Source organism: Oncorhynchus mykiss, chromosome 21 (assembly GCF_057628025.1).
Source record: "Oncorhynchus mykiss isolate SJ-2025 chromosome 21, ASM5762802v1, whole genome shotgun sequence".
NCBI lineage: Eukaryota > Metazoa > Chordata > Actinopteri > Salmoniformes > Salmonidae > Oncorhynchus > Oncorhynchus mykiss.
This window is the reverse complement of record NC_143042.1, coordinates 52,032,501-52,051,132: the sequence shown is the minus strand read 5'-3', so window position 1 is coordinate 52,051,132 and position 18,632 is coordinate 52,032,501. Positions and strand designations below refer to the sequence as shown.

At 45.0% G+C, this 18,632-nt stretch overlaps 1 protein-coding gene across 1 annotated transcript in view; it reads right to left on the bottom strand.

The window, feature by feature from the left end:
* The window catches only part of nwd2 (NACHT and WD repeat domain containing 2), a 94,844-nt gene that overhangs the window by 11,710 nt on the left and 64,502 nt on the right, over positions 1–18,632 (bottom strand). The window contains exon 5 of the mRNA XM_036958270.2: positions 4,011–4,214. Coding sequence (XP_036814165.1) covers positions 4,011–4,214 — 204 coding nt within the window. The remainder of the gene's footprint in view (positions 1–4,010; positions 4,215–18,632) is intronic.

The window sequence follows — 18,632 nt, the reverse complement described above, 5'->3', positions numbered from 1 at the left end:
AGCTGAAGAAATCCTCAGTATCGAGCGAAGATGTTCATCAGTCAGACGTCTCCTGTGAGTTGTTTTGGTCATCTTCATCGAGGAGAAAAGTTGCTCGCATAGATAAGTGCTGCCGAACATGGAGAGCATCTGAGCAGCTTGGGTGCGGAGCTGAGGCATTGTGTCAGGGATGAACCGTGGAAACTGTGCGGCGCCCACAGCATCATACTTTGACTTCAGCGTGTCGTTGCACTGGAGTTCAATCAGCTCCATTTGGATGTTGGTTGGTGCATTTTCCACATCAACTGCGAAGGGATTACTAAGCAGTTCAAACTTGCATTTCTGGGCATCGAAGTCGGCAAATCGCCGGCTAAACTCAGCGGCGAGAACACTGAGTTTTTCAGCAAACTGTGCGCATGGGAACACGGCGGTAGAGATCTGCGCTTTTATGGATTGGCAGCAGGGAAAATGGCAAGGGTTTCCTTGCAGCATCTGATTCTCCCACAGGCACAGTTTAGTTTTGAAGGCCCTCACTGCAGCGTACATGTCTGTGATGATGCGCCCCCGCCCCTGAAGCTGCAGGTTCAGCGCATCGAGATGGCTCGAGATGTCACAGAGAAAGGCCAGCTCACACAGGAACTTTTGCTCCCGGAGCTCTGCTGTATCCTTCCCTTTGGTTTCCAGGAATTGACATATTTCCTCACACAGCTCGAAACATCTGTTCAGTACTTTTCCTCTGCTTAGCCATCTCACCTCTGTGTGATACGGCACTTCTGCGTATTCCGAACCACACTCCTCCAGAAAATATTTAAACTGGCGGTGATTTAGACCTTTGGCTCTTATAAAGTTAACTACCTGTGTTACTGTGGTCATAACATGTTCCATCTTTAGGGCTTTGGCACACAGTGCTTCCTGATGTATGATGCAGTGGTAAACAGTTAGCTCACCTGCACAGTTCTCTTCCCGCATCTTCTCCCGAACCATGCCCACCAGTCCACTCTTTTTACCGCACATCGCTGGCGCACCATCTGTCGTTAATCCAACGAGTTTATCCCACGGCAGCTTTATTTCAGTTACACATTTGGAAACCTCCTCAAAGATTTCCTTTCCTGTGGTTGTGCCATGCATTGATTTGAATCCTAATAGCTCCTCCGTAACACACAGATTTGAGTCCACTCCACGGATGAAGACTGACAGCTGAGCAGTATCAGATGCGTCGCAGCTCTCATCCACAGCGAGGGAGAACGCAACAAAATCTTTTCCCTTTTCCATCAGCTGGTCATACAGATTGGTGGCAAGATCACATGTGCGATCAGCTACTGTGTTCCTGCTCAGGCTCACGTTTGAAAATGCTTGTTTTTTCTCTGGGCATACGAGGTCACAAACCTTCATCATGCACTTTTTCATGAACTCTCCCTCATTAAAGGGCCGGGCTGATTTTGCGATCTCTGCTGCCACTATATAACTAGCCTTTACAGCAGCCTCGCTTTGTGATGTGGCTTTTTTTAAACATATTCTGTTGTGAAACCAAACTTCTTTTCATCTCCTCTACTTTCTGGCTCCTTTGAGTCATGTCCAGGTCCTTGTATTTGTCATGGTGTTTCGTTTCATAGTGTCGTCTAATGTTGTACTCCTTACTTACAGCCACGTTGACTCCACAAACAAGACAAACAGGTTTGTCTTTTACATATGTAAACAGATATTCTGCCTCCCACTTGTCCAGAAAGCTCCTGTTTTCTGCCTTTCTTTTCGCCATTTTTGGGAAGGGTTAGCTCGCTGACAGTTGTAGCGTCTATGTTGCTATGACTACTGTCACAGAGGAGAGAGCGTTTCTGGGTCCTGTCCTGATTGGCGCGCGAAAACAGCAGAGCATTATGGGATTCGTAGTATTAGTGGTGAATGCGCTGTATAATACCGGCGGGCCAGCTCTAGTAGTAATTTGGTATTGTCTCGCGGGCCAAATATAATTACCCCGCGGGCCAGAGTTTGACACCCATGCGTTAGAGTGTACTTATAATGCTTAACTTGACTAACTAGCCGAGCGCTGTAGTTACTGTAGTTACTGTAGTTACTGTAATTACACTGTAGTGACTGTAGTTACACTGTAGTTACTGTAGTTACTGTAGTTACACTGTAGTTACTGTAGTTACACTGTAGTTACTGTAATTACACTGTAGTTACTGTAATTACACTGTAGTGACTGTAATTACACTGTAGTGACTGTAGTTACACTGTAGTTACTGTAATTACACTGTAGTTACTGTAATTACACTGTAGTTACTATAGTTACACTGTAGTTACTGTAGTTACTATAGTTATACTGTAGTTACTGTAGTTACACTGTAGTTACTGTAGTTACACTGTAGTTACACTGTAGTTACTATAGTTACACTGTAGTTACACTGTAGTTACTGTAGTTACACTGTAGTTACACTATAGTTACTGTAGTTACACTGTAGTTACTGTAGTTACACTGTAGTTACTGTAGTTACACTGTAGTTACTGCAGTTACACTATAGTTACTGTAGTTACACTGTAGTTACTGTCATTACACTGTAGTTACTGTAGTTACACTGTAGTTACTGTAGTTACTATAGTTACACTTTAGTTACTGTAGTAACACTGTAGTTACTGTAGTTACACTGTAGTTACTGTAGTTAAACTGTAGTTACTGTAGTTACACTGTAGTTACTGTAGTTACTATAGTTACACTGTAGTTATTGTAGTTACACTGTAGTTACTGTAGTTAAACTGTAGTTACTGTAGTTACACTGTAGTTACACTGTAGTTACACTATAATTACTGTAGTTACACTGTAGTTACACTGTAGTTACACTATAGTTACTGTAGTTACACTGTAGTTACTGTAGTTACACTATAGTTACTGTAGTTACACTGTAGTTACACTGTAGTTACTATAGTTACACTGTAGTTATGTAGTTACACTGTAGTTACTGTAGTTAAACTGTAGTTACTGTAGTTACACTGTAGTTACACTGTAGTTACACTATAGTTACTGTAGTTACACTGTAGTTACTGTAGTTACACTATAGTTACTGTAGTTACACTGTAGTTACTGTAGTTACACTATAGTTACTGTAGTTACACTGTAGTTACTGTAGTTACACTATAGTTACTGTAGTTACACTGTAGTTACACTGTAGTTACACTATAGTTACTGTAGTTACACTGTAGTTACTGTAGTTACACTGTAGTTACTGTAGTTAAACTGTAGTTACTGTAGTTACACTGTAGTGACATGGGGACTGTGACAGCTGCACGGAGAGCCACAGATATGTTTACTGCTAGTGCCAACTCACAGTAAGATTACAAAGCTTTAGTTACTGTAGTTACACTGTAGTTACTGTAGTTACACAAGCTTTTAAGAAAGTGCAAAGTGAATCTTTACAGGTTTCAAACGTTCCACCAGAACAACACGTTCTAATGGGGGAAGCAACTTGAAGTCTAGAAGTTTTAAGAGAGCTGTTTCCAGGTGACTTTTACTGGCCAAAATTACGGGTGCTTTTTGTGAACGTGAAGGGCGTAACAGTTTGCTTAGACTAAAACAGAGCAGAAAGGTTCCCTTTTTCCAATGTAAATATGATACATAGTTTTTAATTTCACTGACTTTGCTGATGTGGTTGTCCCACCTAGCTATCTGAAGATGAATGCACTTACTGTAAGTCTCTGGATAATAGCATCTGCTGAATATGGATGCTTCAGTATCTTGGCCTAGTCTCCCTGAGACCTACCTACTCAGACTTTTTCCATATGATCCAAGAGAACAGTGGAGGCTGGTGGGAGGAGCTATAGGAGGACGGTGGAACGGTATCACGCCACACACATGGAAACCACGTTTGACTCCGTTGCATGTCTTTCATTCCTGCCATTACGATGAGACTGTCCTCCTATAGCTCAACCCACCAGCCTCCACTGCAAGAGAACCCTGGCCACGTCCCACGGTCATTCCAGAACGACTGGGTCTGAGCATCAGTTCTGTAGGTTTTGAGGCAGAAGGGTTCAGAACTTACTGAGTTTTGGTAGTTCTTCAACATCTGGGCTTTGGGTTTGAGGTAGTAGGCCGGCGGCACGGAGTTCTCATCTCGACAGTACCACTCCTCCAGGATGTGTGTGTCTAGGCCCGCCTCCACCGCCGCATCCAAGATCATCTCAAACTCTGGAGCCTCCACCTCCCCCGGCACGCGTATACTGCCATACTTCTCTCCCACCAGCCCCTGGGAGGAAGAAAGAAAGACAGAGAGAGGTTGAACGGTCATCATCATCATCATCATCATCATCATCGCTTGACTTTCTATGGTTATTGGTTTTCAAGGTTTCTAGTTGTTCTCGTTCTACGAGTATCGGTGAGGCAATGAATGATTTTCACATTGAAGTGCCTTACGACAGCCTTTCCTTTGTCTTCTGTGTACCGGGCTGCTATCTGCAAGGCACGTGGGTGTTATCTATCGTATGTATGTCAGCCTTGGCTTAGAGTTCACGCACGCACGCAACGCAACGCACGCACGCAACGCACGCACACACACACACTCAAAGACACATACACACGCACACGCACACACACACACAAACACACACACACACACACACGCACACACACTCACTCAAACACACACACACACTCAAAGACACATACACACAAACACACACACACACACACACACACACACACACACACACACACACACACACACACAAACACACACACACACTCAAACACACACACACACACACCGAGGCAGAGTGAGTGGTCAGGGCCATCGAGCGATAGCTGATGTGCTGAGTGTATCAGGATTGTATTGTTTTGATTGGTCTGTGATCCTTCTCAGTGTGTTGGTAGCTGCTTTGAATGGACATTAATCGAATGGAATGAAAACAACAGGAGTATGGGTTCGGTTCGTCGGTCAGTGGAGGCTGCTGAGAGGAGGACGGCTCATTAACAATGTCTGGAATGGAGTGAATGGAGACAGAATCAAACAATATCATGACCTGATGAAGACAGCTTGTCTGTCGAAACGTTGGTTATTAGATGATTCAATTATTATATCTGAGCTCCAAGAGTGAGAGGCTCTTCTTTTCTTATTCAAGATTTCTACTCTGCTAGCACCTCACCTAAACAGGTGTTCTACTCTGCTAGCACCTCTCCTAAACAGGTGTTCTACTCTGCTAGCACCTCACCTAAACAGGTGTTCTACTCTGCTAGCACCTCTCCTAAACAGGTGTTCTACTCTGCCAGCACCTCTCCTAAACAGGTGTTCTACTCTGCTAGCACCTCACCTAAACAGGTGTTCTACTCTGCTAGCACCTCTCCTAAACAGGTGTTCTACTCTGCTAGCCAGCACCTCTCCTAAACAGGTGTTCTACTCTGCTAGCCAGCACCTCTCCTAAACAGGTGTTCTACTCTGCTAGCCAGCACCTCACCTAAACAGGTGTTCTACTCTGCTAGCACCTCACCTAAACAGGTGTTCTACTCTGCTAGCCAGCACCTCACCTAAACAGGTGTTCTACTCTGCTAGACAGCACCTCTCCTAAACAGGTGTTCTACTCTGCTAGACAGCACCTCTCCTAAACAGGTGTTCTACTCTGCTAACCAGCACCTCTCCTAAACAGGTGTTCTACTCTGCTAGCCAGCACCTCAACTAAACAGGTGTTCTACTCTGCCAGCACCTCTCCTAAACAGGTGTTCTACTCTGCCAGCACCTCTCCTAAACAGGTGTTCTACTCTGCTAGCCAGCACCTCACCTAAACAGGTGTTCTACTCTGCCAGCACCTCTCCTAAACAGGTGTTCTACTCTGCCAGCACCTCTCCTAAACAGGTGTTCTACTCTGCCAGCACCTCTCCTAAACAGGTGTTCTACTCTGCCAGCACCTCACCTAAACAGGTGTTCTACTCTGCCAGCACCTCTCCTAAACAGGTGTTCTACTCTGCTAGCCAGCACCTCACCTAAACAGGTGTTCTACTCTGCTAGCCAGCACCTCTCCTAAACAGGTGTTCTACTCTGCTAGCACCTCTCCTAAACAGGTGTTCTACTCTGCTAGCACCTCACCTAAACAGGTGTTCTACTCTGCTAGCACCTCACCTAAACAGGTGTTCTACTCTGCTAGCCAGCACCTCTCCTAAACAGGTGTTCTACTCTGCTAGCACCTCTCCTAAACAGGTGTTCTACTCTGCTAGCCAGCACCTCTCCTAAACAGGTGTTCTACTCTGCTAGCACCTCTCCTAAACAGGTGTTCTACTCTGCTAGCCAGCACCTCTCCTAAACAGGTGTTTTACTCTGCTAGCACCTCTCCTAAACAGGTGTTCTACTCTGCTAGCCAGCACCTCTCCTAAACAGGTGTTCTACTCTGCTAGCACCTCTCCTAAACAGGTGTTCTATTCTGCTAGCCAGCACCTCTCCTAAACAGGTGTTATACTCTGCTATCCAGCACCTCCCCTAAACAGGTGTTCTACTCTGCTAGCCAGCACCTCTCCTAAACAGGTGTTCTACTCTGCTAAACAGGTGTTCTACTCTGCTAGCCAGCACCTCTCCTAAACAGGTGTTCTACTCTGCCAGCACCTCTCATAAACAGGTGTTCTACTCTACCAGCACCTCTCCTAAACAGGTGTTCTACTCTGCCAGCACCTCTCCTAAACAGGTGTTCTACTCTGCCAGCACATCTCCTAAACAGGTGTTCTACTCTGCCAGCACCTCTCCTAAACAGGTGTTCTACTCTGCTAGCCAGCACCTCACCTAAACAGGTGTTCTACTCTGCTAGCCAGCACCTCTCCTAAACAGGTGTTCTACTCTGCTAGCCAGCACCTCACCTAAACAGGTGTTCTACTCTGCTAGCCAGCACCTCTCCTAAACAGGTGTTCTACTCTGCTAGCACCTCACCTAAACAGGTGTTCTACTCTGCTAGCACCTCACCTAAACAGGTGTTCTACTCTGCTAGCCAGCACCTCTCCGAAACAGGTGTTCTACTCTGCTAGCACCTCTCCTAAACAGGTGTTCTACTCTGCTAGCCAGCACCTCTCCTAAACAGGTGTTCTACTCTGCTAGCACCTCTCCTAAACAGGTGTTCTACTCTGCTAGCCAGCACCTCTCCTAAACAGGTGTTCTACTCTGCTAGCACCTCTCCTAAACAGGTGTTCTACTCTGCTAGCCAGCACCTCTCCTAAACAGGTGTTCTACTCTGCTAGCACCTCTCCTAAACAGGTGTTCTACTCTGCTAGAGTAGACTCTACTCTGCTACAATGCTGCAAAAATGTTTTGGCACCCTTCCCCACTTCTGTGCCTTGACCCAATCCTGTCTCGGAGCTCCACAGACAATTACCTCATGGTTTTCTAAAAACCAGTTTTGCTTTGTCATTATGGGGTATTGTGATGTGAATTCAAGTATAAATTACCAAAGTTACGATAGATTGCAATATATTTTCTGCTACATACTGTAGACTCTGGTAACTTTGGTAAATGACCTGTAGCCACACTACTCAGTATGCTTTTGAGCAACCACCAAACCATTATCATTATTACGAACAGTTAGTTACCAGTTGAGGCTTGATGTGCAGAATCACACGCATGTGAGGAGAATAGGAGCAGGAGCAGAACATCACTCCCAACCCTGGAAACACTGTTGGGGGTACTGGAGGACCAGAGTTGGGGGTGCTGGAGGACCAGAGTTGGGGGTACTGGAGGACCAGGGTTGGGAAACACTGTTGGGGGTACTGGAGGACCAGGGTTGGGGGTACTGGAGGACCAGGGTTGGGGGTGCTGGAGGACCAGGGTTGGGGGTACTGGAGGACCAGGGTTGGGAAACACTGTTGGGGGTACTGGAGGACCAGGGTTGGGGGTACTGGAGGACCACGGTTGGGGGTGCTGGAGGACCAGGGTTGGGGGTACTGGAGGACCAGGGTTGGGGGTGCTGGAGGACCAGGGTTGGAGGTGCTGGAGGACCAGGGTTGGGGGTGCTGGAGGACCAGGGTTGGGGGTACTGGAGGACCAGGGTTGGGGGTACTGGAGGACCAGGGTTGGGGGTGCTGGAGGACCAGGGTTGGGAAACACTGTTGGGGGTACTGGAGGACGAGGGTTGGGGGTACTGGAGGACGAGGGTTGGGGGTACTGGAGGACCAGGGTTGGGGGTGCTGGAGGACCAGGGTTGGGGGTACTGGAGGACCAGGGTTGGGAAACACTGTTGGGGGTACTGGAGGACCAGGGTTGGGGGTACTGGAGGACCACGGTTGGGGGTGCTGGAGGACCAGGGTTGGGGGTACTGGAGGACCAGAGTTGGGGGTGCTGGAGGACCAGAGTTGGGGGTACTGGAGGACCAGGGTTGGGGGTGCTGGAGGACCAGGGTTGGGGGTACTGGAGGACCAGAGTTGGGGGTACTGGAGGACCAGGGTTGGGGGTGCTGGAGGACCAGGGTTGGGGGTACTGGAGGACCAGGGTTGGGGGTACTGGAGGACCAGGGTTGGGGGTACTGGTCTATGTGACTTGTCGTATCTTCAGCTCTGAGTCTTGTTGATGAAAATGACTTTTTGATGAGAAACACTGAACAAGATCAAATGAGTGTCTTGTGTTTGGGATTGTGTGTCTTTTGAGATACAGCGAAAGACATGTGAATGGGGTTAGCTAGCTATTTTTTCAGCCAAAACCAATTTCTATTCGGGCCTGTTGGACAAAATTGAGGCAGTTCCCCTGAAATTGCTTGGCGAGGGATCTGAGGGAGAGAGTTAAGGCATGTCGGCTGTTTGAAGACACAAGTGACAGTCGTTTGTACATGGATGCTGACCGAGATCACAGAAAACTCGCTGACATGAAGGAAATGGAAAGTTTTGAAAGACAACGGGAGATGAGATACATTCTCCTCATTAGGAAATAGCAACAGCTCCAATCAAAGCCCTCCATCAGCTGTTTTCTTTTACAGAGCCAGTTTAAGGCAGAGTTTTGTGTGTGGAACTACAGAACAGTTTGTGTGGGACTACAGAACAGTTTGTGTGGAACTACAGAACAGTTTGTGTGGAACTACAGAACAGTTTGTGTGGAACTACAGAACAGTTTGTGTATAACTACAGAACAGTTTGTTTGGGACTACAGAACAGTTTGTGTGGGACTACAGAACAGTTTGTGTAGAACTACAGAACAGTTTGTGTGGAACTACAGAACAGTTTGTGTGGGACTACAGAACAGTTTGTGTAGAACTACAGAACAGTTTGTGTGGAACTACAGAACAGTTTGTGTGGAACTACAGAACAGTTTGTGTGGAACTACAGAACAGTTTGTTTGGGACTACAGAACAGTTTGTGTGGAACTACAGAACAGTTTGTGTAGAACTACAGAACAGTTTGTGTGGAACTACAGAACAGTTTGTGTGGAACTACAGAACAGTTTGTGTATAACTACAGAACAGTTTGTTTGGGACTACAGAACAGTTTGTGTGGGACTACAGAACAGTTTGTGTAGAACTACAGAACAGTTTGTGTGGAACTACAGAACAGTTTGTGTGGGACTACAGAACAGTTTGTGTAGAACTACAGAACAGTTTGTGTAGAACTACAGAACAGTTTGTGTGGGACTACAGAACAGTTTGTGTGGAACTACAGAACAGTTTGTGTGGAACTACAGAACAGTTTGTGTGGAACTACAGAACAGTTTGTTTGGGACTACAGAACAGTTTGTGTATAACTACAGAACAGTTTGTGTAGAACTACAGAACAGTTTGTGTGGGACTACAGAACAGTTTGTGTATAACTACAGAACAGTTTGTGTGGGACTACAGAACAGTTTGTGTGGAACTACAGAACAGTTTGTGTGGAACTACAGAACAGTTTGTGTATAACTACAGAACAGTTTGTGTGGGACTACAGAACAGTTTGTGTGGAACTACAGAACAGTTTGTGTGGAACTACAGAACAGTTTGTGTGGAACTACAGAACAGTTTGTGTGGAACTACAGAACAGTTTGTGTGGGACTACAGAACAGTTTGTGTGGAACTACAGAACAGTTTGTGTAGAACTACAGAACAGTTTGTGTATAACTACAGAACAGTTTGTTTGGGACTACAGAACAGTTTGTGTATAACTACAGAACAGTTTGTTTGGGACTACAGAACAGTTTGTGTGGAACTACAGAACAGTCTGTGTGGAACTACAGAACAGTTTGTGTGGAACTACAGAACAGTTTGTGTGGGACTACAGAACAGTTTGTGTGGAACTACAGAACAGTTTGTGTAGAACTACAGAACAGTTTGTGTGGGACTACAGAACAGTTTGTGTGGAACTACAGAACAGTTTGTGTGGAACTACAGAACAGTTTGTGTGGAACTACAGAACAGTTTGTGTGGGACTACAGAACAGTTTGTGTAGAACTACAGAACAGTTTGTGTATAACTACAGAACAGTTTGTGTATAACTACAGAACAGTTTGTGTGGGACTACAGAACAGTTTGTGTGGAACTACAGAACAGTTTGTGTGGAACTACAGAACAGTTTGTGTGGAACTACAGAACAGTTTGTGTGGGACTACAGAACAGTTTGTGTGGAACTACAGAACAGTTTGTGTATAACTACAGAACAGTTTGTTTGGGACTACAGAACAGTTTGTGTAGAACTACAGAACAGTTTGTGTGGAACTACAGAACAGTTTGTGTGGAACTACAGAACAGTTTGTGTATAACTACAGAACAGTTTGTTTGGGACTACAGAACAGTTTGTGTATAACTACAGAACAGTTTGTGTGGGACTACAGAACAGTTTGTGTGGAACTACAGAACAGTTTGTGTGGAACTACAGAACAGTTTGTGTATAACTACAGAACAGTTTGTTTGGGACTACAGAACAGTTTGTGTATAACTACAGAACAGTTTGTGTGGAACTACAGAACAGTTTGTGTGGAACTACAGAACAGTTTGTTTGGGACTACAGAACAGTTTGTGTATAACTACAGAACAGTTTGTGTGGGACTACAGAACAGTTTGTGTGGAACTACAGAACAGTTTGTGTGGGACTACAGAACAGTTTGTGTAGAACTACAGAACAGTTTGTTTGGGACTACAGAACAGTTTGTGTGGAACTACAGAACAGTTTGTTTGGGACTACAGAACAGTTTGTGTGGAACTACAGAACAGTTTGTTTGGGACTACAGAACAGTTTGTGTGGGACTACAGAACAGTTTGTGTGGAACTACAGAACAGTTTGTGTGGGACTACAGAACAGTTTGTTTGGGACTACAGAACAGTTTGTGTGGGACTACAGAACAGTTTGTGTGGGACTACAGAACAGTTTGTTTGGGACTACAGAACAGAAGAGAGAGAGAGAGAATATGACATTTGTAATGCCTTTATTCTTTTGGAACTTCTGTGAGTGTAATGTTTTCTGTTCATTATTAGTATTCATTATTATCTACTTCACTTGCTTTGGCAATGTTAACATATGTTTCCCATGCCAATGAAGCCCCTTGAATTGAATTGAATTGAGAGAGAGAGAGAGACAGACAGAGAGCGAGAGAGAGAGCGAGAGAGAGAGAGAGAAAGAGACAGAGAGAGAGAAAGAGAGCGAGAGAGAGAGTGAGAGAGAGAAAGAGATTGAGATTGAAAGAGAGCGAGGGAGGGAGAGTCATTCATTCTCTGAGCTGCTGACAAAGTCTCTGTCAGCTTGCCTTGCAGGGACAGCAGGGAAGGACAGGGTGGCTGAGTAACTGTGAGTGTGTGTGTGTGCATGTGTGTGAGTGTGTGTGTGCATGTGTGTGAGTGCATTTGTTGGTGATTGGCCCTCTATGTACTGTCCTGTCACACACACTTGCACAGATGCAATCTCCTCTCCCCCTCTCTCTTCCATCCCTCTCTCTCACCTATCCCTCTTTCTCTATCTCCATCTCCCTTCCTTCCTTCCTTCCTTCCTTCCTTCCTTCCTTCCTTCCTTCCTTCCTTCCTTCCTTCCTTCCTTCCTTCCTTCCTCCTTCCCTCTCTCTGCTGCCCAGAAGAACAGTACAAAAAAATGGCCTCAGTTTCTCTGGGTAACTTTATCACCCAACCTGCCTTAGCCTGAAAGCATTACACGCTTGGAACCTTGCCAACTACTGTAGAAGAAGGGACCAAGGTTGACAGACTGAAACTTTGGATGTGTCTAGGGAGGGAGGGAGGGAGGGAGAATGTGGTGGCAGAAGAGAGGGAGGGGAGGAGGAAGGATGGAAGGGGAGGAGAAGGGAGCAGGGAGGAGGAGGGAGAGAAGGGGAGGAGAAGGGAGCAGGGAGGAGGAGAAGGGAGGGAAGGGGAGGAGAAGGGAGGGAAGGGAAGGAGAAGGGAGGGAAGGGGAGGAGCAGAGAGGAGGAGGAGGAGGGAGGGAGAGGAGGAGGAGGGAGGGGGAGGAGGAGGGGGGGGAGGAGCAGGGAGGAGGAGGGAGGAGGAGGGAGGAGGAGGGAGGGAAGGGGGGGAGAAGGGAGCAGGGAGGAGGAGGGAGGGAGGGAGGGAGGGAGGGAAGGGGAGGAGAATGGAGCAGGGAGGAGGAGCAGGGAGGAGCAGGGAGGGAAGGGGAGGAGAATGGAGCAGGGAGGAGGAGCAGGGAGGAGGAAGGAGGGAAGGGGAGGAGCAGGGAGCAGGGAGGAGGAGGGAGGGAAGGGGAGGAGCAGGGAGGAGCCGTGTGGTGGGAGGAGCAGGGAGGAGGAGGAGGATAGTTTTTGTGGGATAAAAAAAATCTGCAGTATTTAGCTGCACTCCTCTGCTTGGGAGATTCACTCCAATGAGGTGTGGGGCACTATAGGAATATTATAGCGGATATGAATCAGCCAACAAATCAATTAATCAATATGGCTATAAAATAGCCCTCTTAACCATTGCATTGCATTTTGAAGGGAAAGGAACACATATATTTGTGCTTTAAGAATACAGGAGAACAAATGTAAATGAGGAAAATATGAACCAAGATGTCATGGAACAAGAACAATATAAATAATCACAGTAATCTGATAGGTCATGGAGACTGGTATTAATCTACTTATTAAAACATTGAACACTTTGAAAACTGTTTGACGCTATTCTTCCTGTTAGCATCAATCATCAACACTAATCTGGTTTGAATGGCAGGCGATGGGAAATCCCTTCTGATAAGGCTTTTGGTGACCAGAATCTGTGATTATGTCTGATTATCGTGTTTTTCTGTTTGCCCTCTTTTTGTGTTAAGATGGCTTCCCCATGCCATTGACCTGTAAAACTACTTTCTCCAGCCTGGTCTCATAGACTAGATGCAACATAGTAAACGAAACTCACAATAGTATGATAAGGTATGTGACTTTTGGTGTGGTTACATAAGACTGAAGATAACTTAAGGCAAAAACAAAAAGAGGGTGGTTGGTCGGGGTGGAGGAGTTGGCGTATAACGTGAACGTCTAGAAACCCAAAGATCACCGACAACTTATTACCTTTTAGATACTTAAAAACTACTTAGCATGTTAGCTAACCCTTCCCATAACCTTAACCCTTTAACCTTACTCCTAAGCCTAACCTTAACCTTAACACGAAGCTTAGCTCACATTAGCGTTAGCCACCTAGCCACCTAGCTAATGTTAGCGTTAGTCACCTAGCTAACATTACCATTCGCCATTTAGCCACCTAGCTAACCTTAGCCACCTAGCTAACCTTACCATTAGCCACCTAGCTAACGTTACCATTAGCCACCTAGCTAACGTTAGCCATATCATACATATTGCAAATTCGTAACATATTGGTTAACACTTTACTTTACACCCAGTTGCATAACCATGTCAGAATATGGTCATAAAAGCTGGCATAACTTGTCATAACCTGTCATAATATAGTCATAACGCTGTTTAAAAGCTGACACAACCTGTCATAACCTCTCATAATATGGTAATAAAGCTGTTACACTTAAATCTGCTCCTGCATTCATCCCAGTCATCGGCAACAGAGCATTGGGGTGTAGGTGCATGTCTGACATCAATGTGTGCGCAATTATAATGATAAAAAACTGTTATATAACATTACAGTTTTTTTCGATTGCTAAACGACAGTGGACACAACTGGAGTCACATGTGCAAAACTCTAACTACAGTCTGCACAGCAGCAGTTCATGTGGACCAAACTCTATTTCGTTTTTCATTGCTTGAACACAGTTTTCAAAACTCTACACACTTATCCCATGACTTTAACCACAACCTGCACAACACTGTGGATTTACAGCACTTTGTTCAAATGCTAACACACTGCAGTCAAAACTGTGAACCACACATTCAAAACGGAATAGATTTCAGCCTTGTGCCTTTCAAACACTGCTGATTGCAATTTCAGCTGAAAGGCTAAGCAGGTGTCTTGTTTTAGACTTGTTAGTGAACACACACACATATTACAGTATATATAGGTAGAGCTCAGAAAGACTCATTTTGGAAATGGAACAAGGAAGATGGGTTCGTGGAGGGAGAAGGGTGGCAGGGAGAGGGCGGATGCGTGGAGGAAGACAAAGAAGACAAAGAGCTGTTATTTCAGATGAAATAAGGGCTACACTTATAGACCATGTCGTGAACCATGGTCTCTCATTGAGAGAGGCAGGGTTGAGGGTACAACCCAATCTGCAAAGATCCACAGTGGCATCTGTAATGCGAATTTTCCATCATGCAAACAGGTGAGAGTTACATCCTTACAGTAAATGAAAACATTACAGGAATCTATTTTGTATTGCAATTATAGATAATTTACACAGATATATATTACAGTAAGTTTGACTGTAAAATATGTTTTTACAACAGGACCCAAAGGCTGCCCCCAACAGGGGGAAGAGGAAAAATATTTTCAGATGCGCAGGAAAATGCTATTGTTGACATGGTTGTTGTCAACAATGCAATAAAACTGCGGGAGATTCAAGATAGAGTGCTGGCTGATAATGATATATTTGAAAATGTTAATTCTGTCAGCACAACAACTATTGCTCGAGTCCTAAAGAAACACCAAGTTACAATGAAACAGTTATACACTGTACCGTTCGAGAGAAACAGTGAACGGGTAAAAGAGCAAAGATACCAATATGTCCAGGTAAGACGTCTGAGGTTACGTACACAGCTATACAAAATATTTACAGTAAAAAAAAAACACTAGCATTTCTACAGTAAAACTGTACACTTACTGTTTTTCAGAGAGTAATGGAGGTGGGAGCACTGGAAAGACCACATTCATTTGTATTTATCGATGAAGCTGGATTTAACCTTGCCAAAACACGGCGCAGACGAAGGAATGTTATAGGTCAAAGGGCCACTGTGGAGGTTCCAGGCCAAAGGGGGGGAAATATCACCATGTGTGCTGCAATGGCCAATGATAGTTTGCTTCTCAACACACCACTCATTGGCCCATACAACACAGAAAGGCGTATAGCTTTCCTAGAACAGCTCTATGCTCAGCTAGTGCCAGCAGAACTAAGAAACCCCCAAGTTTTTGTCATAGTTTGCGATAACGTTGCTTTTCACCACTCTGCAGCTGTCACAGATTGGTTTGCAGCACATCACAGATTTATGGTTTTGTACCTGCCTGCATATTCACCCTTCCTCAACCCAATAGAGGAGTTTTACTCTGCCTGGAGGTGGAAAGTGTTTGGTCACCACCCACATGACCAAATGTCTCTTTTGGAAGCCATGCCAGGATGTGAGTCCAGAGGACTGCCAGGGATAGATAAGGCACTCCAGAAGGTTCTTCCCCAGGTGCATGGCAAGAGAAAACATTAGATGTGATGTTGAAGAAAACCTGTGGCTTGATGCTAGAGAGAGGCAGGATTAGTCCCTCAATTATTTGTTCGAATTACAGTATGTACTTATAGTCTCTACCTTTTTTTCTCATTACTGTAATTCCGTAAATTACTACAGACAATTGAAGCAAACTGCTCATTTTCATTTACCTTAAAGAATTGTTATGTTCTAAACATTTTATGTCACTCTTTTCTTTGAAGAAAATATTACTTTGTATGAAGTCACTGAAATTGTTCAAACTGTAAAGATGAAAAGTTTGTATTTTCTGTATTGGTGTTTGATGCTAGTGTTTTTACTCTCAGTGTGTTCTGAGTGACAGTGTGTGTTATCTCAGTGAGGGTTGTGCATAGTGTTTGGCTGCACTGAGCGTGTTTTGAGCCATGTGTTAAGAGTTGTGTTGCTTGGAATGAGTTTTGCAGGTGATGTGAACTGTTTAGCTCAGGTGACTGTTGGTAGTGCAGACTGTAGTTAGAGTTTTGCACACGTGACTCCAGTTGTGCCCACTGTCGTTTAGCAATCGAAAAAAACTGTAACACACTGTTGACACCTAGTCTATGGTGTAATGGAAGGTTCTGTAACATATTATATGAATTGTAAAACGTGACATATCATAGGAATTGTTAAAGGTAACATATCATCGGAATTGTGGTTCGCAACATATCAAATACAAAATGGATGACGGACAACCACAAATGAATACATACAATACCAAACATAGCATATCAAACAAATTTATACGTCACATAAAAATTAATTTTTATTATGTTACGTCTACCCCTGAGGCCAGGTTGCTTTCTCGGAATGCAAGTCTCCAACCAGGCGTATCGGATTAACACTGACATCATGTAGACTGAATGGCAGTTTACTGTGCTGTAAAAAAAAACAGCTGTGTTACAGTTTAACTGCACACCCTCCCTCCTCTTACACCTCAGCAAAATAACATGATATTTCCATTAGGCAAGAGGAACTAAGCTGAAAAAAGAAAGTGGCAAAAACAGGGAAAACAACTGAATTTTGTGAAGGGGTATTGAAGTCCATCGTTTTAGGGAATTCTAGTCGGTCGGGAGAGGAATAATCCAGTCACGCCTCATTGTCATGCTTAATCTCTGGGTCAATGACACCATCACCATGCCAACCCCTGGCATCGCTATGGAAACCTGCCTTATTTGCGCCAACAGGTCGACAGGTTTGAAAAAAGCCCCTACAGGTGTTATTCTCTCTGTGTGCGTGTTTGTGTGTGTTTGTGTGTGTGTGTATGCATGTGTGTGTGTGGGGGGGGTGTGTGTTTGTGTGTGTGTGTGTGTGTGTGTGTGTGTATGTGTGTGTGTGTGTGTGTGTGTGTGTGTGTGTGTGTGTGTGTGTGTGTGTGTTTACTGGCCCTGCAGTGCCACCTGTCTTATCTGTGAGACCGTAATTTCAACTAGTGACACCTACTGGCGTGTCAACCACAACAGATAACACATTATTTAGAAATGTTGTCATCATACACTGTACACAGACAGTATGCTTCATAGAGTGAGACACCATTTTATAGCCTATGACATCCCTCTAGAGTCAATATTACATTATAAAGGAATGTTATCTAATAGTAACTTGCCAATAAAACAGTACAGTGTTTGCAGACAGTAACCCGATGATGTGACAGAAAGACCTGAGGAAGGAAAGGAAAGAGGAAAGGAAAGGAAAGAGGAAACGAAAGGAAAGAGGAAAGGAAAGGAAAGAGGAAAGGAAAGCTAGGAGGATCATAAAGCTGATCCAAACCCATCAACTGTGGACAGGAGGCAACGCTGAGCCTGCTCTAAACTGCTGAAACCAGAGAAGGAATATTTAACCTCCTCTCTCCCTCTGTCTCTCTCTGTCTCTCTCTCTCTCGCTCTCCCTCTGTCTCTCTCTGTCTCTCTCTCTCTCTCTCCCTCTGTCTCTATCTCGCTCCCCGCTCTCTCTCTCTCTCTCTCTCTCTCTCTCTCCCTCTCTCCCTCTCTCTCTCTCTCTCTCTCTCTCTCCCTCTCTCTCACACAGACACATCCCTCTATCATCCCCCCCTTCCTTTCCTCTCTCTCCATCATCCCTCCTCTGAGCCATGTGTTCACCCAGGGAGCAGTGACAGTCGTGTCAGCTGCGATTCTCTCGTGCAGCCACCTCCCCCGGAACAGACTTTGAAGTGACTCCCACCACCATGTGGATAGGCAGACAGACAGCCTAGAGGGACCTCTGGGGCTGTGTTGGAGCTAGAAGACCACGAAGGGTTAGATGTGCCTCTTCAGGTTTTAATACTGTGGTGGGATTTGGACTGCTCAGTGTGTGTGTGTGTGTAGAGATCTGTATTTGCATGATGAAATACAGAATCACCACCACAGTCATATTCTAATCTCACACTATACTATAGCCTTTACTGTAGGTCTTCAGTTTTCAGGTCTTCAGCTTTCAGGTCTTCAGCCTTTAGGTCTTCAGCCTTCAGGTCTTCAGCTTTTAGGTCTTCAGCCTTCAGGTCTTCAGGGTTTAGGGTCTTCAGCCTTCAGGTCTTCAGCCTTCAGGTCTTCAGCCTTTAGGTCTTCAGCCTTCAGGTCTTCAGCTTTTAGGTCTTCAGCCTTCAGGTCTTCAGCATTTAGGGTCTTCAGCCTTCAGGTCTTCAGCCTTCAGGTCTTCAGCCTTTAGGTCTTCAGCCTTTAGGTCTTCAGCCTTCAGGTCTTCAGCTTTTAGGTCTTCAGCCTTTAGGTCTTCAGTCTTTAGGTCTTCAGCTTTTATGCTTTCAGCTTTTAGGGTCTTCAGCTTTTATGCTTTCAGGCTTTAGGTCTTCAGCTTTTAGGTCATCAACTTTTCACTTGTCAGACTCAAAGTAACAAGAAAAAGAATCAACCCAAATCGTTCTTGGGAGACAAATGAGTCAACAAATAGAACCCAGAACTGTCAACCACC